Consider the following 24,470-nt stretch of genomic DNA (forward strand, 5'->3'; position numbering starts at 1 on the left):
GGGAGGGCCCCCACCGAGCTGCCAGTCAAGGAAATAAGAACTGCATAAGCCCTACCCTTTCCTGCCCACGATCCAGGAAAGACCCATCAATACCACCTCTCAGCTCCAGTTCCTCCCCAGTAATCCCAGACCACCCCCTCAGGAACGAGAAAAAAGGCCAGCTCACTCCTTGTTGACTCTGCTCTGGAGCAGAGTCCAGCCACTGTTTGTCCAGCAGGGTCTCTGACCTGCCTCCCTGCGGTTCCTGGAATCATTCTAGCCTTCCTCTGCCCCCTGGCCAGCCCCCAGGCAGAGACACAGACAGATGAGGAAATCATCAATTTTTATTAATTTCAAAACTGGGAAATTCCATGTGAAAGTGAAAGGAGAGTGAGCCAAGTACAGCAGAGGGTGGGCCCCTGGGGATTCCCCAGGTTGGATGTGCTACACGGGGTCCTGGGAGCTGGGAGCATGGATGGGTCATGGGGTCTGAGGGTAAAAGTTCAAGAGTGGGAGACTGGCAGATGCTGGCAAGACAACAGAGGGGTCAGTGAGCACAATTAAAGGGGCAAGAAGTTCAAGATACCCTCCAGATGCTGCCTCAGCCAGGGCTGTAAGCGAAAGAGATTGATGTGAAAATCTCGTGGTGGTGGGATCTTGCCCTTGGGGGCCTTTTGGCGGGAGTTTTTATTGCTGTTGCCACAGGGGTTGTAGAGACCCCAACTCACCAGGCCCACCTGAAAGGAGAGAATGAGGTGGGAGGCTGTCACAGCCCCGGCTCCAAGCCTCAACATATCTGGCTCGTTCAAAGGCCTCCCTCGGCCTCTTTCAAGGCCAAGACTCTGTAGCTCCAGTCCCATGAGCTTCCTTCCCCCTTCTCTCCTTACCTGAAAAAACCTGTATCTCCGTTCAAGGAAAACTGCTCCCCCAGATTCTCCTGTCAAAAAGGAGGGACAAGAGACTGTCATACTGACTCACCCCTCTCCCTTGTTATTAGGGCAGTGCACCAGTGCCCTGGCATGCATGCTGGCCACAGGGACACTGGTGGACTTTCCCTCAGGAATCCAGGCTGGAGAGTGGGAGGGGCTTACCCTTGCAGGGATTGTCATCCTTCTCGGTCCCACTGCATAGGAACTGGTCTGTCACCACCTCTCTGACATCTGTCAAGTGGGGGAACGTGGTTTTGTCTTGGGAGACGACCTGGATGCAGCTTGTCCACTGAGGCAGGGGTGGAACAGGAGAGAAGGAGAGAATGAGCAGTCCTAGGAGACACCTGGCAGTTCAGCTAGAGCTGGAGGAGGGGTAACACAGGGTCAGATGGAGAAACCAGCCAGAGCTGGAGAAGGAAGGGACAAAGAGAGACTTTTGGGGAGGCTGCCTCAGGGAAGTCCCGTTCCCACACAGCATCCCAGACCTGAGATCCTCACCTCTGTCCCTGTCTTGAGGTTAATGTCCAGTTTGCTCCCACTCAAGGACACAAAGTGAGCAGGAATGCTCAGTTTGTTCAGAAGTTCACTTTCTGTGGTCAAGGAGAAAGGGATGTGATGCTGATCCCTTTACCAAGCATTCAAGCTCCAGACTGGGGGCTGTTGCCCAGCCCATGTCATCACTCCTAAGTGTCATCACTCCTGGTCCTAGCTCCTTATGCACCCTAAGCCCCAGCACTCACCGTGGTCTCGGCAGGTGCTGCCCGGGTGTCTCCGCAGTGCCAGATTTGCCTCCACCGTGCAGGGAAGGCAAATGGGTCTGAGGAGAAGGACAAGGGTCACATAGGCCCATCCTCAGGGTCCCCTCCTCTGGGACTCCCCAGAGCACTCTCCCACAGAGGATGGCCTCTCATCCCAGACTCTAGCACCTGGCATGGGTGGACATCTTCACTTTCTGGGCCAGCTTCAACAGGGCAATGTCATCACCATAGAACTCCAGGATTCCCTGATCCCTCTTGGCAAATACATCAAATCTCGAGGAGATCACAGCCTTCTCAATACTGAAGTCTTTGCCCCACCGGGAGTTAGGATCCCCTGTGAACAATGTGGCAGATTAGGCTGGGCCAGGGTCCCTGGAGGGGGTGGGGGCTAGGGACAAAGGGTGATAGCTCTGGCCATGGGGTTAGGAGCCTGGTGTGGGCCTTGCCTTACCCACAGTGACCCTCCACAGAGAGCTGTTCTCAGCATGGCGGAAGCAGTGAGCAGCTGTCAGGACCCATTGGTCTGAGATGAGGGCCCCCCGGCAAGTTTCCTGGCTCTTAGGCTGCAGGGAGACAGGTGATCTTCAGGGACTATGTCTCTGGCCCATGGCCTCTTCCACCTCTGAGATCCAAGCCCCATCCCTCCTTACTGGTACCTTAATAGTGACATGCCAGGGTGTCTGCTCCTGGGCAGAGGCATTGGCTGACATGTTCCCCACCCCACAGATGGTGTCTGTGAGCTGGGAGACATCTGTTGAGTACGGGAGCAGAGGGGAAGGAGGTATGTGAGAGTCACTGTAAGCAAGTTCCCAACCTGGAGCTCTTGCTGGCTCCTCACCACCCACACCACTCCAAAAAGGGCAAAGCACACTCACCCAGCATGTGCTCAAAGACCTGGTACAGAGCATTTGTGTCCTGCAGAATGAAGGCATGTCTTTCACCATCCTTCTTGGACCCCAGTTCATTCAGTTCTCTCCAGTCCACATCCAGCTTGCCCACCCCAATAGCATAGATATCTGATGGGAAGAAGGAAATCACCAGAATCTAGTGGCTGAGGGGCTACCCCATGAGACAGGAAACTATCATTTGGAATTTACTGGGTCCTACAAAGTCCTAAATGAGCTGGACCCTCACCCCCTACTACCTATCTGACCTCACTTCCTACCACTCTTTACCCTTCACTCCCTTCCATAGAGCCTCCTCAAAGCTCTGCAAATTTGCAAGCACACTCCCACCCTAGACCTTTTGTATAAGCTATGCCTCTGCCTGGTTCACTCCTTCTCAGACTGTCCACATGGCTCACTTTCTTACCTTTTCAAGTCTTGCCTCAAATGTCACTATCTCAGCAAGGCATTCCCTGGGCTCCTTGTCTAAAACTGCAATGCCTCAGACAATTCTGTTCCCTCTCTGCTCCATTTTATACCTTGGCACATGTCACTATCTACCATGCCATAGAGTTTCCTAATTTGTATCGTTTAATGCCTACAGTGGGTAGAATTGTGTCCCTCAAAAGGATATGTTCAAGTCCTAACCCCTGGTACCTGTGAATGTGACTTATTTGGAAATAGAGTCTTTGCCTAAAGCCTCCAGAGGTAGCAGGGCCCTGCTGATACCTTGATCTTGGACTTTTAGGCTCCTGAATGTGAGAGATTAAGTTTCTGTTGTTTTAAGCCACCCAAGCCTGTGGTTGCAGCAGCCCTAGAAGACTAATACATTGGCCCTCCAGGATGACAACCCCAACAAGATATTTTTGTCTGTTTTGTTCGCAGCTGTATCCTTAGAATGGTGCCCAGGAGAGACTTTCAGTAAGCACATTTATGACTGAATAAGGAGCTCATGAGCATGCATGGAGCAAACCTTCAGATCTGGTTCTTCTGTATAGGCTCGGAGAGAGGGGCCTGGAGCCCTATCTCTTCCCACTAGAGAACTTAGGCCCACACAATTATCCATGTCCTCCCTCCCAGTCAGCCTGGGGGCCAGTCAGAGCTGCCCCAGGGTGGAGGCCCACAGAGTCCAGTCTTCCCCCATGCTTTGCATCCCTCTTGGCCCTTTTTTGCTCCTAGAGGATCCTGGGTGGTATGCAAAGAGCAAGATGCTCAGATAGACTGGGAGACAAGGCTTTTCTCAGGAAACAATCTGTCCCCAGGCAGGCCACAAGCAGTCACTGTGCGGGCTGAACAATTATGTCCTACGTGTTTTCTGTGACTAGGTCCCATCAGTCCCTGCTGCCTTTTAATAAGGTGTTTCTGAGCATTTAGCCCTAGCCCAATGATGCTAAGGAGTTAGGGAAGAGAGTTTAGACTTTGCCTTCCAGAAGCCAGAGTTTTACAAAGGAATCCACTTGCCCCTGCTGGGCAGGTAAGGCAGGTGGCATGAACAGGAAAGAGAGGACCCAAGGGGAAAGTGAAACTTGGAGGCTCAAAAGCAATTATCCTCACTTATACAGAGCACTTCTGTCTGAAATTCTTTTCTGGCCAAAGATCAGTGCAATTTGTGTTTAGTCTGAACTGAGGAATTGTTCCTTTCGAGGCTGCAACTGCCGAAGTATTAGTTATCTGTACCCCTGAAAGAGGAATGCCAGGGACAGTCCCTACAAGGAATCCAGGACTTTCCTCCCTGGAGAGGTTCATGGCCACAATGGTGGCAGCAGCCGCTCACATACACTGTTCCTCTGTGTATGTGTACCAGAGCTGAGCATTCACCCCTATTGTCCTCCGAGGTAGGTCCTAGCACCGTCCCCCTTTAGCAAATGCAGAAACTGCCCACAGCCACAGTCAACCCAAGATGAAACCAAGGCTCGAAGTCTACAACTGCAGGGCAGCTTCACTACAGATTGTTCAGCATGATTCTCAGCTGCCTTCACACAGAACGACACAGCCTGGGGTCTCACTGGAAATAAAGCCAAGGTGCGGCCCAGACTGTTGGCTGCCTGACTCATGCCCCTGCAAAGGCAGCACAGCTGGGGGCGGGCGGAGGCTCACCCAGATAGTCATTCCTCTGCTGGTTGATGTTCAAGATCTCTTTGATACTGTCAACAGCCAGCTTGGGGGAGCCACCCATATTAGACTTTCCTAGAATGGAAGGAAAAGAATTGTCCATCAGGGGAGTATATCTGTACTCCCCACAGCCCCAGAGGAGTGGACATTCAGCCTGGGAATCTCAAGCTTTACCACTTCCCGCATGAGTTTCAAGATATGTTATTTACTAAAATTCTCTACATTCCAGGCACCGGGTCAGGAGCTTCGTAAACTGTATCTCATTTGACTCTCCTGAAACCTCAGGTAGTGTGGGTATCCTAATTATATAGGCAAGAAAACCAAGTTCTGAAGGAGCTATGCAATTTGGACACAATCAAAAGATAAATGGCATAGCCCAGATCCACTACAGTCTATCCTTCCATCCATGCACCTTGGCATTCCTGCCCCAAAGCTACCCCTCCACCCCTGTCTAACTGACTCAAGGCAACCTCCCAGGTAGTAACAATAATTGATATCTGTAATCACAAAGCACTCTTACACAAACTACTTCAATTCCTCTCCATAAAAATTGTGTAAGGGAAGGAGGGCAGCTATGACTATCATCATCATCATTGTCGTTCCATTGTCACCATCAACACTATTTCTGCTACAGAAACAAGAAATTGAGGCCCAAAGTAGCAGAGGGAGAACCAGAATGCAGGTGTCCTAACCCCACATCAGCGCTCCTTCTACTGTGCCAGACTCACTCGCAAAGACGACCATACCCACCATCTGTCAGAAGGATGATAGCATGTCGGATTTCCTGCCAGGCCGCCGTGCTCATTCCGAGGCGTTGCATCTGGTTATTCATCATGATATGGACACTATCTAAAGCTGCATAGGTGTTTGTTCCGGTTCCATTTTCATGGTCTGGATTATGTGAAGAGGATTATCTTAGATGCTTCCTACCTACTGCCTGGGAGAAGAGAATCTCTCTTCTCCTCACCATTGGAAATGCATTTATCAACTGTCTTGATAAACTCGGACCTTAGCTATCCAGACAGAGGTTTGGCATCATTGTCTGTTCAGACATTAAAAGCCTTTCCCCTTAGAAATACTGCATAACCGGGGTGCCTGGGTGGCTTAGTCGGTTGAGTGTCTGACTTTCGCTTAGGTCATGATCTCGCGGTTCGTGGGTTTGAGCCCCGCATTGGGCTCTGTGCCGGCTCAGAGCCTGGAGCCTATTTCAGGGTCTGTGTCTCCCTCTCTCTCTGACTCTCCCCTGCTCACGCTGACTCTCTCTCTCTCTCTCCTAGAAATAAATAAAAATATTTAAAAAAAAAAAAAAGAAATACTGCATAACCCAGTGGCCACTCTAAAGCCTCAAGATTCAAAGATGGAGTTTCCAAAGAACTTGGGTGGCCATACCCATCTGCTCTCTACCACCCAGGTAGTTTCATAATGACATGGGGAGACTCCAAGTCAAAAAAAACAGGCCATGTAGTTCTGGAATCAGGAAGGAGCCAAAGACCTGTGTGAAGCATTTGGATGTGTAGCACATTAGAGTAAGCCATGAGCTGGTGGGAGCTGGGACTTGGCCACCATGAACTTAACTTGGAAGCTACCTCCACCTGAGGAACCTGAGCCCCAGAGCCCTGGGACTCGAATGTCACCAAAAGGCCTCATCTCTAACTTGTCCAGAATTTCTTTGTAGGTACAGGCAGCTTATCCTCCCCCCTGCCTCATCACCTTCATTTGATGACACTTGTACCTCTATAGTTGACATTGTTCAGACTGTTGATCACTTCAGTTGCATCCCTCGACTTGTCGTGCAGAACAGACATGATGATTTTGGGCTTTGATGCAAAGGTGATGATGGCGACACTCACATTGATCTCAAAGCTGAAGATCTGTGAATGGCAAGTGAGAGGCAGCATGAAAGGCCCTGAAGCAAAAGGGGAGAGAGTAAGAGAGCAAGCCAAGGACCCCAGAGGAGGCAGAGAGCCTGCACCGAGACTGAGTCACTTACTAAGAGACTGCTGATTGCAGGGAGCCAAGACACTGACATTTGTGGACCTTCTAGCATCTTTGATAGGCTCACTCACTCCTCACTGCATCCTCACATCAATTCTGGGAGGGGGCAAGAAGGCCCTATTTTATAGATGAGGACACTGAGGCTTGTTGCCTCGCCCCAGATCACAATACTGGTACAAAGTGGAGGTAGAATTTGAACCTGTCCTCATGAATCTGAGGCGGTTCTCTAACTTGGCAAATTTTGCAGCCTCAGAGCTTACTGAGTTACTACAGGTCTTAAGAGACTCTAAGGAACTGCCTTCTTTAAAGTGGAGGTGGGAAGGAAAACATATATCTACAGAAACTATTGTGAAAAGCATAATTACCAAGCAAAGTGCTGGCAAAGAACCTAAACTAAGTGGCTTCCAAACTCTCCTGTTCCTGCATCTTGTCAGTAAAAATGTTTTGAGCACATACCTAAATATAGGTATATAGATTTATAAAAATTGACTCATATTTATTAAGTACATCACCATTCAAATATATTATACACATTTTTAAATATAAAAATTGGGAATTTTTAAAGGAAAGTCTTAAATATTAAGTTATTGGTTTAACTTAAATTAAAATTATTCAACAAGGATACCAGCACTTGTCTACCACACCTCACTGGGTTCTTTTATATACCATTCTCTGGAGACCACCATTCTAGATGATGGGTTGGTTCCTGGGAAGTAGGACCTCAGCTTTGTTCATCTTTGATGTCCCCCAGCACCCAGCACGGTGCCTGACACATAGTAGGTGCCCCAGGAGTGTTTGTGGGATCCTGTAAATTGAATCCATGATTCCTGCATGGAATGCCCATAATCTAGGAGGACTTTTTGGAGGAAGTGGGCTGTGAGTGGGATTCTGAGGAAGAGAAGGAACCAGAGAGAGACAGTGGGCATAGGAAGGCCCCTCTGTAAACAGACTCCGATTTCCTGACCCTGTCCACCATGAGAATGGCGCTCTCCTTGAAGATGTGGAAATCGTCTTCGGTCACACTCTGAGAGGCATCCAGGAGCAGGTAGAGGTTCAGGTGACCAGAGCGCTGGATTTGTATTTTACGACCCACGCTTTCTGGAAGAAACATGGAAGGGGTAGATTCACATCTTCACCTCCCACCGGCTCTCTTCCTAAGGGATAGGGCCTCCCTGCCTCCCCTCCAGTCAGCTCAGTCCCACTGAGTTTTCTGGAAGCTCTGAGCGCCCTCTGAGAAGACTCTTCCTCCTACCCTAGGCCCAGCACCCTACTGTCCCCGTCTCAAACACTCACCCTTTTTCTTCTGGGTAGGATTGGTGGCTCCAAGTAGGTGGGACAAGGAGGCGCCCAGGGCAGGGGCCACATCCTCGGGAAAGTCATAAGAGTAGGGCTCTGTGGGAAGAGCCACTGGGGTCAGTCAGGGTCAGGGGTGGGGTGCTCAGGGAATCTCTGGAGGGTCAGGGCAGCTGGCTACTCACGGCGGCATATGGGCTCTGTCCCACTCCAGACCCCATTGCTCTGGCACTCCCGCTCCGCAGACCCGGTCAGCACCAGATTTGAGGAGCAGCGGTAGGTGACTTTGTCCCCAAGGCCAAAGCGGGACCCTGTCCTCACAGAGCCCACTGAGATTCCCGGGTTGGGACAGTAGCCAGCTGTGAGTGAACAAAGGAAGATGGCAGTGAGCAGGGACACCCTCCTCAGCCTTTTGGCCCTGCTCACCCACTCTCTCCCTCGGGGCTCTTCCTCCTTTCAGACCTGTGGAGCTTCTGTGGGTCATTCAGCCTCCTCCTTGGGAGATACCACAACTGTGCCTCCCAAGGGTGTGCATGGAAAATCTTAAGAAGGGCAAAATGTTTAGAACTCAGTGGCCTCACATGCCAGCTAAAGCATCCCAGTCCCAACCCAGGGACCCACCCTGCATCCATCCCAGAGCCCCAGGGAAGATGCTAGCTGACAAGCCCTACACCGTCACAGATAATATTTGTACCTCATAAACCACAGTGAGGCTTCACTACACACCCACCATGATGGCTAAAACTGGGGTAATCCAGGTGTCAGAAAGGATGTGGGGCAACCAGCACTCAGATACATTGCTGGAGCCCCTACTAAAACTAAACATATACCAACCTGTGACTGGATAATTCCACTCCTAGATAACATGCTCAAAAGAAGAAAACTCATATGTGCACCAGCAGTTATGTATAAGGACGCTCATAGAGCTTTACTTATAGTAGCCCCAAAATGGAGAGAACCCCAATGCCCAGCAACAAAAGAATGCATAAATAAGTTGTAGTCTCTTTGTATAATGAAACTACACAGCAATAAAAAATAACAAATCGATAAATCTCACAGGCAGAATGTCGAGTAAAGGAAGCCAGATGCCAAAAAAGCATATTCTATATGATTCCACTTGTATGAAATGTAAGAATGAGGGGACAGAAGACAGAGTGGTCACTATGTGGTCAGGAGTGGACAGGAGGAGCCTCCTGCTTTGTCGGACATGTTCTCTACCTTGCATGGTGATTACACAGGTGGATACATGTGCAAAAGTTCACGGAGCTGAATATTTAAGATACTTACACTTTAGGTAGATGTACCTCAGTTTTCAAATCAATTCTATTTATGTTTGAATCAATGGCTATTTGGCAGAGTCATGAATATGAGTAGAGAACCAATGTATGGTTCCTACCACCTCGTGGATTCTGTGTTTTCTGTATTATCCAGGGAATCATGGGAACCCCACTTCTATCAAGCAGAGCCCCTCACCATTGACATGGCCAGTAATAACTATGACAAAAGTATATGTGTCGCTTACCAGACCTCAGGCACTCTTCCAGATGCTTACTTATGTCAACTCACTTAATCCACACGGCAACCCTATGTGGTGGCCACTCGTACCATCTCCATTTCAGATGTGAAAATTGGGGCACTAAGAGGTTAAATAACTTGGCCACAGGCTCCCCAAATCAGAGCCAGGCTTGGGCGCAAACTGGCTGCAGAGGCAGGCACTAAAGCACAGCACTTGATTCCCTCTCAGCACATCGTCCCTTGCTTTGAGGTATTTAAAAAAGCTTCACATCAGATCCAAAGCTTAGCACCACCTGCCTCAGCCAGGCTCCCTGCAGGCCGGTGATGTGTGACCTATAAACCTCAATTTACTAAAATTCAGAAAATATTATTTTGGTGTCAGAAACACCAGGTTCCTGGCTCCACAAAGCTTCCCCCCACCCCGGGCACACATCTGATTCCAAGGTTCCCAGGAGCCATGCCCCCATGCAGCCATCAGTCAGGGCACTCACCGCCGTTGTCACACACGGCTGTCTCCCCGTCCCACATGCCGTTGGGGCGACACTGGCGCACAGGCGATCCCCGCAGTGTGAAGCCGTCCTCACACTCGAAGCTCAGGTTGCCGCCCACAGGGTAAGACCCGAGCCGTGGGGTGAACATGCCATTCTCAAAGGAAACAGGACCCGGACAGCGAACAGCTGGAGGAAGAGGAGAGGAGGAGGATACAGGCATGGATGGATAGCACCTGGGCTGAGTGATGCTCAGCGTGGGTGCGTGGGAACAGCCAACTGGTTGTCAAACTACTGGGTTGTTGCATGTGAAATCGCTGCTTGTGGCAATTGGTTGAATTTCGGCAATTTCACACAGTGCAACCTAATAAATTGATAAATAAGCACTACTCTAAGCCCTCTGAGGTCCTCAGATGTCCCACAAGTGGACAACCAAAGGGGTAACACCTGGCACGACAGGGGACTCCAGCACACATTCTGAATGATTGGGACTATGCTGTCAGTTGTTAAATATTTTTTTAAAAAAATCATCCCAAGTATTTAAAAAACCGATTTAGTACCCCCACAATCCCCATCAAAGCCTTCCTCCAATGCCTTGCTGTGGACAATGGGCATTTCCCCACTGTGTTCAAAAGCCCCATGGAAAAGCAGCTCTGCGATCCCTGGCACATCACCTCATCAGGTTAAGCCCCACCCTGAGCAACTCCTAAATGGAGGTTCCAGAGTGGCCACTGCTGGGCACCCTGAGGAAGGCCCACAGAGAGCCTCACGTTTGCAGACCGCCTTTGTCAGCTGGGTGGATCTCAGGGTCTGCCACCGTCCGTTGCTCTTGCACAGCCGCGATGCTGGGAATGGGTAGCGGCCCACGGGACAGGAGTAGGTGAGGACACTCCCAGGGGCCCAGCCATGGCTGAGGGTGAAAGTGCCGCCAGAGATATTCACATTCTGAGGGCAGGAGGGGGTGGCTGCAGCCAAGCCTGTGAGCATGAGACACAACACAGAAATGGAGAAAAGATGAGAAAAGGAAAGCAAGAGGGATTGTCCACTTACAAGTGGGAACTCAACGCAGGCGGCACAGGCCTCGCCCACGAGACCCCAGCATTCCCCTACCCTGCTCCTACCTGGATACAGGGGCAACAGGCAAAGGAGAGCCATCAGTGGGTCCATGGTGTCCACCTTGAGGCAGAGAGAGGCAGAGAGCCCGCAGAGGGAAAAGGTCATCTGACTTCCCGAAACCCAGAGCTGGCTCAGCAGCTGCTTTATTTGCTGCCAGAGAAAGAAAACTAGGGAGTGGCAAGGGGGATGTGCTCTTAGCAGGGGGAAGAAAAATCAGGGATTGGGGACTGAGCTGAGAGGGTGAAGCCCTTGCCCATCTCCCTAATCCCAATATATCCTAGTCAGCTGATCTCACCATACACTTTTTATACTGCTCTCAGCCTGCACCCCACACACATGTGCACACACACATGCTCTTGCATGCATCATCTAAAGCACACAAACCCACAAACCATCCAAAATATTGCAAAATCGTTTATTTAAGTAAAGTTTCAGTTTTCTCTTAGGTGCCCAAAGTGGACTTTATTTCCTGAGAGCCTGGGATAGGACTGTCTTCTTGAACATAAACCTCCAAGGAATGCAGGCTAATTTTCTCAGAAATTCTATATAAATAGGAAGAATCACAATCTTGTTCTTCCTTGCAACCCTTCCCCAGAGAGAATCTGAAGGTAAAAATGAAATCAACGCTTAGTTTTGAAGACTGCAAGATGTTTAAAGCACTTTTATGGGAAGTCCAGTAGAAAAAATTCCCAACTCATAAAATAAATAAGTCTGGAATTGGTTACCCAAAGACACAAAGTATTTTTGGATTTTGGATGTGTCTTTAAATTACAACTTGCAATTGTATGAAATGCTGGAATGAAAGAAACTCTAAGCTAACATGTTAACCCCCTATCTGACAGAAGTCTCTTTAATACTTTGTCAAACAATGTGGGATATGAATAAATAAGATCAATTAAAAATAAAGATGAGGGGTGCCTGGGTGGTTTAGTTGGTTAAACGTCTGACTTCAGCTCAGGTCATGATCTAGCAGTTCATAAGTCCAAGCCCTGTATTGGGCTCTCTGCTGTCAGCACTGAGCCTGCTTCAAATTCTCTGTCTCCCTCTTTCTCTGTCCCTCGTACCATTCACGTGGGCTCTCTCTCTCAAAAAATAAACATTTTATTTTTTTAATTTTTTAATGTTTTATTTATTTCTGAGAGAGAGAGAGAGAGAGAGAGAGCGTGAGCAGAGAAGGGTCAGAGAGAGAGGGAGATACAGAATCTGAAACAGGCTCCAGGCTCTGAGCTAGCTGTCAGCACAGAGCCCGATGCGGGGCTCAAACCCATGAACCATGAGATCATGACCTGAGCTGAAGTCGGACACTTAACCGACTGAGCCACCCAGGTGCCCCAAAAAATAAACATTTTAAACAAATAAATAAATAAACAAACAGACAAAATTTTAAATCTAAAAATTTAAAAATTAAATCTAAAAAAGCCTGAGTGGCTCATTGTTGAGTGTCTGAGTCTTGATTTCAGCTCAGGTCATGATCTCAGGGTAGTGGGATGAAGGCCACATAGGGCTCTTCACTGAGTGTGAAGCTGCTTGGGATTCATTCTCTCTTTCTCTCCTCCCCCCGTACCTCCCCCACTCACATGTATGTACCCACGTGCTCACTCTCTCTCTAAAATAAATAGATAGCAGATAGATAGAAAACATCTCTGAAGTGATTGTTTAAGTTTGTGAAAACTCTTTTGATTTACAAATAACTCCTTAGATAAAAATATAACTACCCTATGACCCAGAATTGCTCTACTAGGTATTTACCCAAAGAATCCAAAAATGCTGATTCAAAGGGGCACATGCACCCCAATGTTTATTGCACTATCGACAATAGCCAAAGTATGGAAATAGCCCAAATGTCCATTGACTGATGAATGGATAAAGAAGATGTGTTACATACATACCTATATATATTATACATATACATTATATGAACCATATATATATAATGGAATATTACTAGATCATCAAAAAGAATGAAATCTTGCCATTTGCAACATGGATGGAACTAGAGTATATTATGCTAAGTGAAATAAGTCAGAGAAAAACAAATACCATATGATTTCACTCATATGTGGAACTTGAGTGAAACAAGACAGATGAACATAGGGGAAGAGAAGCAAAAATAAAGTAAAAACAGAGAGCGAGGCATACCATAAGAGACTCTTAAATGCAGAGAACAAACTGAGGGTTGCTGGAGGGGTATTGGGTGAGGGGATGGGCTAAATGGGTGATGGGCATTAAGGAGGACACTTGTTGGGATGAGTACTGGGTGTTACATCAAGTGATGAATTACTAAATTGTATTCCTGAGATCATTATGACACTAAATGTTAACTAAGATTTAAATTTTAAAATACAAACACACGCACAAATAGCTTCTTAGGAACACATATGCAAAATAGGGCTCACCTTGGACAAAACTGACTGAATTCAGGAAGACCATGATACCCTTGGTGTTAGGGGTCCCAAAGCTGCTGCTGTGTCTCCCTGGCACCCAATATCTGTTCTCTTTCCCTCCTTCTACAGTAAGATGTTTAGCAGGACACATAGTCACCTAGCTAAAGACTACATTTCCCAGCTACCCTGGCAGCTAGGTAACTGGTGACCTGGTTCTGGGCAATAGGAATTGAGTAAAACTGATACACATAATTTCCAAGTTATGCCCCTAAAATCAAAGGGGAGCATGTCCTCCCCTTTCCATAGGCTAAAATATAAATCTGGTGGTAGGAGCACCTGGGTAGTTCAGTCCGTTGAGTGTCTGACTCTTGATCTCGGCTCAAGTCATCATCTTGCAGTTTGTGGGACTGAGCCCCGTATTAGTCTCTGTACTGACAGTGCAAAGCCTGCCTGGGATTCTCATTCTCTCGCTCTCATTCCTCTCTCTCTCTCTCTTTCTTTCTCCCTCTCTCTCTCTCTTTCTCTCTCTCTCAAAATAAATAAATGAACTTTAAAGAAAATTTAAAAAAAGAAAATATCAACGTGATGGCGATTCAAGCACAACATCCAGAGGATGGTGGAGCAAGCAGACAGAGAAGCCTAGGTCCCTGACACTGTCTTGATGTCATATCAGCCCTTCCCTCCTACTCATATTGTTAACAGAGAAATAAACTCTCTTACGGGTGGTGGATATTAGAGATGTTGACAAAGATTCTGGCTTTATCTCCCTTCAGTCACAGAGTAGGATTGAAATTCCCTATCCACTTGCATTGGCCAATGAAATATGAATATATGTGACATGTACCATTTCTAGATGGAAGCTTTATGAGCCAGTGCAGTCCTCACCATGCTCTTTTTCCCCTGTGTGGCAACATTCGAGATGGTGACTGCTCCATCAGCTCACATTCCTGAGTGACACCAAAAGCTCTCCTCTGCCGATCCTCATAGGATATGTACGTAATATGAGCAAAAAACAAATCTTTGTTTTAATCTATTACATTACCACTGCTGTTGGAAAAAAAACAGATACCACCCAAAATTTAGGGGCTTAAAAATAAGATTTCTTCTTTCTCATGACTCTGTGGGCTGGCCTGGTGATTCTTCTGCTGCTTTTGCCTGGACTCACTCATGCAGCTGCAGTCAGCTGACGGCTGAGTTCAGCAAGAACAGCTGGACACCTGGAACTTGCTCGCTCTCCCATGGTCTTTCATTTCTAGCCTTGCATCTGCAATCTCAGGAAAGCATTCTAAGAGATCCCAAGCGAAGGGAGGCCCATCTTCAGAAGTCCTATAACGTCACTTCCACCATGTTCTACTGGTGACAGCAAATCACAAGGCCAGTAAGAGTGGGGGAAAGTTTACCTCATGAAGTGAGGAATAGCAAAGTCATACTGCAAAGAGGCACACACACTAGAACAGGAGAGGTTCATGACCATATTTTGCAAACCACTACGGCAACTAAAATTCAGGAGTTGTTAGTTATCAGGACATAATGACCCCTCACCTGACTGAATACGTAAGTCCCTGAATTTGGGGTACCTTCCTTAGGCCACTGCTATGAGCTGAATCATGTCACCCCAAAATTCATATCCTTAAGCCCTAGCTTACTTGACTTACTTAAAGATGATAGGGCCTATAAAGAGGAAATTAAGGTTAAATGAGGCCATATGGAGGATTGATCCAATAGGATAAGTGTCTTTATTTTTTTTAATTTTTTTAATGTTTATTCATTTTTAGAGAGAGAAGGAGACAGTGCTCAAGCAGGGGAGGGGCAGAGAGAGAGGGAGACACAGGATCTGAAGCAGGCTCCAGGCTCCAGGCTCCTAGCTGTCAGCACAGAGCCTGATGCAAGGCTTGAACTCACAAACCATGAGATCATGACCTGAGCTGAAGTCGAAGGCTTAACTGACTGAACCACCCAGGTGCCCCAGGACAAGTGTCTTTAGAAGAAGAGACACTAGAGTGCACTCTCTCTCTCTCTCTCTCCTTCCCTCCTCCCTCTCTCTCTTCGACACCTCCTTCCCATCCCCATGTGTCACAGAGGAAAGCCACATAAAGATGGGTGTCTGTAAGCCAGGAAGAGATTTCTCACCAGAAACCAACTATGATGACACACTGGTCTCAGACTTCCAGCCTCCAGAACTGTGAGAAAATATATTTCTGTTGTTTAAGCCACCCAGTCTAGGGTATTTTGTTATGACAACCCAAGCAGACTAACACATCTGCCCAGCTCATATGTAGCCTTCAAGTAAGGAGGTGCTTTTCTTTCATGACTTTCTCCCAGCATTTGTTAAGTTAAATAAACTTAGCAGTGTGTCAGAACCCATTATCCCTTCTTCCTGAAGTATTAAAACTTGCAAGTTTTCCACTGGGCCCATGGAGTATGTTCTTAAAGAAAGAGGTGCGTGGGTACCTGGGTGGCTCAGTTGGTTGAGAATCCAGCTTCAGCTCAGGTCATGAGCTCATGGTTTGTGAGTTTGAGCCCCACATCGGGTTCTCTAGTGTCAGCACAGAGTCCGTTTCAGATCCCCTGTCACCCTCTCTCTCTGCACTTCCCCGCCCCCTTGCTCTTTATCTCAAAAATAAATTAATATTGGGGCGCCTGGGTGGCTCAGTCGGTTAAGCGTCTGACTTTGGCTCAGGTCATGATCTCACGGGTTCGTGGGTTCGAGCCCCGCGTCGGGCTCTGTGCTGACAGCTAGCTCAGAGCCTGGAGCCTGATTCAGATTCTGTGTTTCCCCCTCTCTCTGACCCTCCCGTGCTCACGCTGTCTCTCTCTCTCAGAAATAAACAAAGCTGGGGCGCCTGGGTGGCTTAGTAGGTTAAACATCCAACTTTCGCTTAGGTCATGATCTAGCGGTTCGTGGGTTAGAGCCCCGCGTCGGGCTCTGTGCTGACTGCCAGCTCAGAGCCTGGAGCCTATTTCAGTCTGTGACTCCCTCTCTCTCTGACCCTCCCTTGCTCACGCTGTCTCTCTCTCTCTCCTAGAAATAAAAAACATTAAAAATAAAAAAATTTAAAAAAAATAAAAAAGAAATAAAGCATTAAAAAAATTTTTTTAATTAAAAAAAAATAAAAAATAAATTAACATTTTTTTACAGGGTAGTCTCTCAATTTTTCTTCTCCCGTTCCCCCTGGCTGGAATGCAGGCAGATGGATAGAAGCCAAAACAGCTACCTTAGACCACAAGATGGAAGTCATGTGTTGATGATGACAAAGCAACAAAATTAAAGAAGTTCTGCTCCCCAATCCTACAGGTCTACCATGACTGCCCTGAACCACTTATGCTCAGCCCATGCTCAACCAACCAACATAGGTACTGTTGTCCTAGCCTTTGTTTTAGCAGCCAAACATGTTTCTAACTAATACACTTGGCTAGAAATCTATATGGGAGCCAAAGGCAACACCCACAGACATGTGCTTATCAGGGTCTAATCTAAGCTGCTGTAATAAAGACAACCCAAAATGCAATGATTTAAATAAGGTAGAAGTTTACATCTCTCTCAAGTAAAAGCCTCAGTGTAAGCAGACAGGGCTGATATGGTAAGAGTGGCCCTAGCTGGCCCTGGCTGGCCCATCAGTATCACTCAGAATCCCAGGCTCCTTCCATCTGGTGGCTCTGCCATACCATTGAGAATTGTCCTTGTTTGCATGGTCAAAAGAAGTCTCTATCAAGTCTGCATCCCAGTCCCAAGAAAGTGGAATGAAAACAAAATGGAGGGGGGCGCACCTGGGTGGCTCAGTCAGTTAAGTGTTGACTTTGGCTCAGGTCATTATCTAATGGTTCAAGAGTTTGAGCCCCACATTGGGCTCCGTCCCAAGTGTGGAGTCTGCTTGGGATTCTCTCTCTCCCCCTCTCTCTCTATGTTTCTTCCCCATTTTCTCTCTCTCTCTGTCTCTCTCTCTGTCTCTCTCAAAATAAATAAATAAACTAAAAAAAATACTTTTAAGAAAAAATAGGGAACAAGTAGGGACATGGAAACTCACCCAGCTCTTGCGCTTATATTCTGTTGGTAATACGACAGGCTGGGAAATGTGGTCGCTAGTTTGTTTACCATGTGCACAGCTGTAACTCTAACACTATATTAGAAGAGAATGGATTTCGGTAGACAACAACGTGCAAAAGAGAGGAGGTCAACTATGATGGGAAACCGTTCAAGGAAACGCCACATTGCCTGGTGGCAAATCAAAGCAGACAAAGAAGTGGGTCATTGGAGTTGGGGCCCTGTTCCAGTTCTCCATGAGGCCCAGTCCGGTACGGAAGGACCATGACCTGAGAGGCTTTGGACCTAAAAACATCAGATCTTTATTCCCCTCCTTAGGCTCCCAAGTAGATTTTCAGTAGATTTCCATTTGGTGAAGGTGATCTTGGCTAGTCTGTTTTTTGCATCATTAAAAAGCCTGGTGAATGCAACCTGTTTTCACCCCAGATGGAAGGAAGAAGGTAAATAATGCTTAAAATGACAGCCCTCCACTCCTACCAGCGTCTCCTCTTGTCCAAATTTCTTCGCATCAATCCAAGTCTTCTAATACTTACTTCCAGGGAACCAGTTCCAAAGGGAGAAAGCAACACACCATACTCTGCAACTTATCTCCTATCACAGGTTAAATAAAAAGAAATGATGGTGCCTGGGTGGCTCAGTCAATTAAGTGTCAGACTCTTGATTTAGTCTCAGGTCATGAGATGGAGCCCCAAGGCAGGCTCTGCACTGAGCCTGAAGCCTGCTTAAGATTCTCTCTCTCTCTCTCTCTCTCTCTCTGCCCCTCACCCACACATACATGCTCTCTCTTTTCCTCTCTTGCTACTTCTAGATAAATAAATAAATAAATAAATAAATAAATAAATAAATAAGAAATGATGGCCTCTCAAAATGCCTTACTACTCCCATGGGGAGCTCAGCTCCTTGAAAATTTCCTACAAAGAGCAAACCGGCTGGTAAACCGGGCAAGGCCCCTGTTGTGTAGACTTCTTTTGGCCAGTCTATTCTTTGTCCAGTTTGGGCACTTAAACATGGATCTAACTGACATCCTAGGATCTGCCACCTTTCATGGTGACTGTAGTGCCAATTCCCATTTCCGGATCACCTCCAAGTTTTGGAAACTAGGCTGACTTGGGCTGATTCATAGCCTACCACGTGATTTTAGCTGTGGAGTCAATATTACTCAATACGCCTCCACATTTATGGAGGATCTGTCCTCGCCTCACTCACATCCTTTGGGCCCCACCACTGGGGAAGGCCACTGACTTCCAATAGCAGCTCTTTGTCTGAAGGTTTCTCTGGTGTCCTGCCCCACTTGTGTCCAGAAAGCTGGGAATGCTGGAGAACTAAAGCCCCCTGAAAGCCGCCCTCAATCTGTAGCTACAAGAAAGGGGCATATAAATATCCCTGCTGGCACATGCCCACCATGGGGCAATTGTGATGTTCTACACAATCCAGGGTTCCTCAGTGGGGCTAATTTCCATTCATCTGCAATGGTAAATTTGCTTGTCTTTTATTGACTCCCTTCCTTCCCTCTCCCACTGCCCCACTCCCCTACCCATGTTTCCTGGCACCACCTCTCAAATGCACTATTTGTCCTTGAATCCTTGTCTCGGAGGCTGCTTCTGGGGAAGAAGACTTCATATTAACAGGACCCGCTATGTGCCAGACAGTATTCTAAACCCTTTATGTGCAGAAGCTCACTTAATCCTCACAAAAAGCCTATGGCCCAGGTTCTGTCGTTATCCCCACTTTACAGATGAGGAAGCTGAGGCACAGAAATGTTAAATGACTGGCCCCAGATTCACACAGGTGCTAAGTGGCAGAGCCAGGGTTCAAACCCAGGCAGCATGGCTCCTGAGTCCACAGTCATAGCCAATGCTTCAGCGCCTCTTCCTAATACTTTCTCTGAAGTGGCTCTTCTGAGCTTCCTGAATTCCCCTCTAGGGCAGGGGATGTCCTTCCCCTGGACACTTGCCTCTTGGTATCCCCTCTCCTGTGACATCTTCTCTATTCTCCAATCCTTCAGGAAGCTCTCTCAGTCCCCCAGATTCTTACAGGACCTACACAGGATGTATGCCTTCTTGCTCTTTGTGTGCTCACCCCAGCCTCCGCACAGAAAGGACACTTGAGGGTAGAGGGGTCTATTGAAACAACGAGCTCCATGAGTAAGATCAAGGTTCATGGTTATACCTCAGACTCAAGATTATACCTCAGCAGAACCTCCTCCCCAGTCCTATTCTCATTCCAAGTAAGCAGCATCCTTTACATCAGCAACAAAAGTGTCTTTGGTTTCTAGTCCTTCCATTTCTTTTTTTGTTTGTTGAGTTTTATTTGTTTAAGTAATCTCTATACCCAGCATGAGGCTTGAACTCACGACCCAGAGATCAAGAGTTGCAGGCTTCTCCCTCTCCCTCTGCCCCTCCCCTGCTCATGCTGTGTGCATCTCTCTCTCAAAAATAAATAAACATTTAAAAAATTAAAAAAAAAAAAAAAAGAAATAAGAAGCTCCTCCAACTGAGCCAGCCAGGCGCTCCCTTCCACTTTTTATTTACTTATTTTTTTAATGTTTTTGTTTATTTCTAGGAGAGAGAGAGAGAGAGACAGTGTGAGCAGGGTAGGGTCAGAGAGAGAGAGGGAGACACAGAATCTGAAGCAGGCTCCAGGCTTTGAGCTAGCTGTCAGCACAGAGCCCAAGCCATGGTTCCATGGCTTGAACCCAGGAACCATGAGATCATGACCTGAGCCAAAGTCAGACGCTTAACCGACTGAGCCACCCAGGCACCCCTAATTCTTTTTTTTTTTTTTTTTTTACAAATAGTTTATTGTCAAGTTGGTTTCCATATAACACCCAGTGCTCATCCCCACAAGTGCCCTCCTCCATGCCCATCTCCCCCCTCCCCCCCATACCCATCAGTTCTCAGTTTTGTTCTCAACATTCAAGAGTCTCTCATGGCTTGCCTCTCTCCCTCTCCCCCACTATTTCCCCCCTTCTTCTCCCCCATGGTCCTCCGTTAAGTTCCTCCTAATCCTCCTATACGCAGGGCCCCCTAATTCTTGAGAATTAAGCAAGGCATCAAAGGTAGAGTGGGGACCTCCCAAGAAACAAAAGGCCTGTCCCTAACCTCCCATAACTCCTTCATGTGGAAACCCAGTACCTGTAAACAACCAAACCTGGGATATACCAGTGTCTCTATCTGCCCACAACACAGCTCCTACCTCACCTCTATCCATCCCATCCCTCCGAGGTCTCCCAGTCCTGGGTGGCCAGTGATGTGTCTCATTCCCCCTCCCCTACTTCTTGCCACCAGAGGCTGCCCCGTGTAGCCCAGGTGAGAGGGTAGTGACCATGACTCATGTATTCAGGGGTCAGCTGGAAGAGGGCAAGGGAAGGGATGGCCTCAGGCTGTACCTCCCTGGATCCCTCTCTCACCACCTCCATCCCCCAGGTCTGGACTTAGATTTGGTGGGAAGGGGACCTAACTGCCCCTCCTCTGCTCTTTCATTCAAAATGCTTCTCAGGGGTAACTGTCTTGCTCAGTCAGTAGAGCATGTGACTCTTGATCTCAGGGGTGTGAGTTTGAGCCCCACATTAGGTGTAGAGATTACTTTTGAAAAGTTTTTTTTAATTAAAAAAATGTGTCCCTAATGTTTTCCTCCATATCCTGGGGAGTGTGTGTGTTGGGGAGATAGGGGGTGTTCCATTTCCTTTCCTCTTCTGAATACTAGCTCCCTCCCACCAAAAGGGCAGAGCTGGGATTCAAGGAAGGGCAGTCTCCCACCCTCACCCCCTAAGTGTCAAGGGGCAGCAAGAGAGCTTTCTAGTGTAAAAGGGACATAGATGCATGCCTTGCTTTTCTGCCAGACTCAAATGAAAGGTCACACCCTGGCAGAATTCCTCATGCCCCTATGAGCACACAGCACACATAGCCCCCGTGTAGTAGAAGGAATTCATGCTTTGACTGAAGACAACCTGGAACCTTGGGTTTGGCTTGGCACATTTATTAGCTGTTTCACAGTCCTACTCACCTGTTTTGTCACCTGTCATACATGGAGCCAACAGCAAAATCCCTTATGGTTACCTGTGAGAATTAAATTAGGACTATCAAAATGAGCAGTTCTTTTCCCTACAGGTATGGTGTACAAAGATATTCACTACAGCATTCATTGTCCCCACGAGTAAACATTTGAAAATAACCCATGCCCATAAGCAGAGAAGAATAATGCACAGCACCTTGTAGTTGGCCAGTGGGATACTATGTAGCCTCTGAAAGCTTAAGGCTTATGTATGTATGAAGTGGCATGTCTCAAGATATTATCTGTAATATAATATATACTTTTTAACTAAGCAGACACTCAAAACCATGTATATGGGCTGCTGCCATTTATGCCGAAAAGTTGGGGGGAGAGGCTGTAACTATATATGCTCCTTATATGTAAACAATTTCTCTGGAAAGGTATACAAAAAACTGGATGGGACATTTGTCTTTGGGGAGAACTGGGGGCTGGAAAATAGGGTGTGGGGCAAGGAGAGAGATTTTCTTCACTAAATCCTCTTCATTTCTCTTTGCATTTTTTATTGGGTACATGTGGTATATATTCAAACAGATGAAGGGAAACTTAGGGAGCCAGGGGAGAAAGCTCTGGAACTAGGTAGGAAGATTCTTGCAGAGGGTCTCTGGGGAGTCTTAGCACCTCTTTTGCATCCTCCGTCTCCTTCCCAGTAGGAAAAAAAAAGCCATTTTACAGGAAAAAGTGATTTGAATATCTGCCTAAATGTTCCAATACACCAAAAGAGTCACCCTGCTGTATTAATAACAGGAGACTCTTATGCATCCTCTCCGCAGACTGAAGTTTTACAAAATAAAAAAGAAAGAAAAATAAAATAAAATATGATGAACCTCCATGTACCTATCACCAGCTTCAACAGTCAGCAATACATGAACAATCTGTAGACCCAGCCACTCCTGGGATTACTTTTAAATAAATCCAAGATGCTATATTACATTTCACTTGTTAATATACATAAGTATGCATCTCTACAAGATAAATACTCCTTTTCTGCAAATGCATCGATAATAGAATTATCCCACTTTTTAAAAAATCAGCCATATTTTTAAAAATTTGTGGTAAAGTGTACATAACAAAATTTATCATCTGAAACATTTTTAAGTTACAGTTCAGCGGCAGTAAATATATCCTTATAGTATTTTGACATCACCAACCAAAAGGAGTGGGAACAGCACATAAGGGTGCAGTCTGTACGTGATTGAAATTAAGCTGGTATAAATTCAAATTAGTGTTATAACTTTAGGGTATTAAAAGTAATCCCCATGGTAACTACAAAGAAAATAACTATGAAATATACACAAAAGTAAATAAAGGAATTTAAAATGTTTCACTATGAAAAAATCAACTAAACACAAAAGAAGACAGTAAAGCAAAAATAAAGGACAAATAAAGTTATAAGGCATCTAGATAAGAATAGCAAGGGACACTGGGAAGGGGCTTCAGTGGGTTAAGCAGCCAACTCTTGGTTTAGGCTCAGGCCATGATCTCATTGTTCATGAGTTCAAGTTCTGCATCCAGATCCATGCTGACAGTGCAGAGACTGCTTGGTATTCTCTCTCTCTTTTCCCCTCCCTGATTAAGCTCACTTACTCTCTCAAAATAAATAAATAAACTTTTAAAATTAAAAAAAAAAAGAAAAGAAACAGCAAAGTGGCAGAAGTAAGTCCCTCCTTCTCAGTAATTACTTTCAATGTAAACGGATTAAACTCTCCAATCAAAATACAGAGATTGGCAGACTGGATTTTTAAAAAATACAGGGGTGCCTGGGTGGCTCAATCAGTTAAGCCTCTGACTCTTTATTTTGGCTCAGGTAATGATCTCACAGTGGTTTGTGAGTTCAAGCTCTGCATTGAGCCCCACATCCGGCTCCAAGCTGACAGTGCAGAGCCTGCTTGGGATTCTCTCTCTCCCTCTCTCTCTCTCTCTGACCCTCCCCCACTTGTTCTCTCTCTCTCAAAATAAATAAATAAACCTTTAAAAACTGTTTGGTCGTCTGGGTGGCCCAGTCACTTGAGGGTCCAACTTCAGCTCAGGTCATGATCTCACAGTTTGTGGGTTCAGCCCCAAGCCAGGCTTTGCACTGACAGCACGGAGGTTGCTTTGGATTCTCTGTCTCCCTCTCCCTCTGCTCCTCCCCTGCTTGTGCTCTCTCTCAAGAAAAAAATAAGCATTAAAAAATTTTTAAGAATATTTTAAAAATAAAAAGATAAATTTTAAAAAGTTTACAAGAGACAAAGAAGAACATTATACATATATACAAGGTTCAATACAGCAAGGACATATAAGAATTAGAACATTTACACACCTAATTACAGACCACCAAAATATATCAAGCAAAAAGGGTCAAAATTTAAGGGAGAAAGGCAGTCTACAATCATAGTAGGAGATGTCAGTAACCCATTCTTAACAATAAACAGGATAATCAGACAAAAAGTAAGTGAGAACATAAAGGACTTAAACAACACAATAAGCCAACTAAATCTAAGAGACATCATGTACAGAATGCTATCCAACAGCAGCAGCACACACACCCTTCTCTAGTGCACATGAGACATTTTCCAGGATACACCATGTGTTAGGCCATAAATTATATCTCAATAGATTCCAAAGATAGATACCACACACAGTATCTTCTTCAATCACAATAGGATTAAGTTAGCAATCAACAACAAAAGTAGAACTGGAATACTCAAATTGAACAACACACTTTTAAACAACCAATAGACCAAAGAAGAGATCACAAGGGGAATTAGAAAATACTTAAATATGTATGAAAATTAAAATTCAACATACCAAAGCTTATGGGATGCAGCAAAAGAGGTAGTAAGAGGGAAATGTATAACTATAAACATTTACATTAAAAACAACAACAAGAAAGTTCTCAAATCAACAACCTACATTTACAGCTAAAGGAACTAGAAAAAGAAC

The 24,470-nt window shown here is 46.3% G+C and overlaps 1 protein-coding gene across 1 annotated transcript; it reads right to left on the reverse strand.

Annotated features, from left to right (window-relative positions):
* Window positions 1–305: 305 nt before the first annotated feature.
* C2 (complement C2) lies at window positions 306–11,120 on the reverse strand. Its single transcript, XM_039219614.1, has 18 exons — window positions 11,075–11,120; window positions 10,724–10,930; window positions 9,957–10,142; window positions 8,136–8,309; window positions 7,951–8,049; window positions 7,622–7,755; window positions 6,395–6,533; window positions 5,413–5,553; window positions 4,648–4,737; window positions 2,542–2,682; window positions 2,323–2,417; window positions 2,118–2,229; window positions 1,835–2,000; window positions 1,649–1,725; window positions 1,407–1,498; window positions 1,071–1,197; window positions 867–916; window positions 306–716 (listed from the first exon to the last, which is right to left on the reverse strand). Exons 1-18 carry the CDS (start codon window positions 11,118–11,120, stop codon window positions 540–542), a joined length of 2,253 nt encoding a protein of 750 aa, XP_039075545.1. The 3' UTR covers window positions 306–539.
* Between the last annotated feature and the right edge of the window lie 13,350 nt (window positions 11,121–24,470).

This window comes from Hyaena hyaena, unplaced genomic scaffold (genome assembly GCF_003009895.1).
Source record: "Hyaena hyaena isolate Hyena2069 unplaced genomic scaffold, ASM300989v1 scaffold_830, whole genome shotgun sequence".
In the NCBI taxonomy this organism is placed as follows: Eukaryota; Metazoa; Chordata; class Mammalia; order Carnivora; family Hyaenidae; genus Hyaena; species Hyaena hyaena.

What these genes read in the sequence shown, in the direction of transcription:
- C2 (XM_039219614.1), bottom strand. Translation starts at nt 11,120, where the DNA reads ATGGACCCACTGATGGCTCTCCTTTGCCTGTTGCCCCTGTATCCAG. An exon ending in GACAGAGCCCATATGCCGCC is followed by an intron (nt 8,050 to 8,135) that starts GTGAGTAGCCAG and finishes CTCTTCCCACAG; the next exon opens with AGCCCTACTCTTATGACTTT. An exon ending in AAGATGTCCACCCATGCCAG is followed by an intron (nt 1,726 to 1,834) that starts GTGCTAGAGTCT and finishes CCTTCTCCTCAG; the next exon opens with ACCCATTTGCCTTCCCTGCA.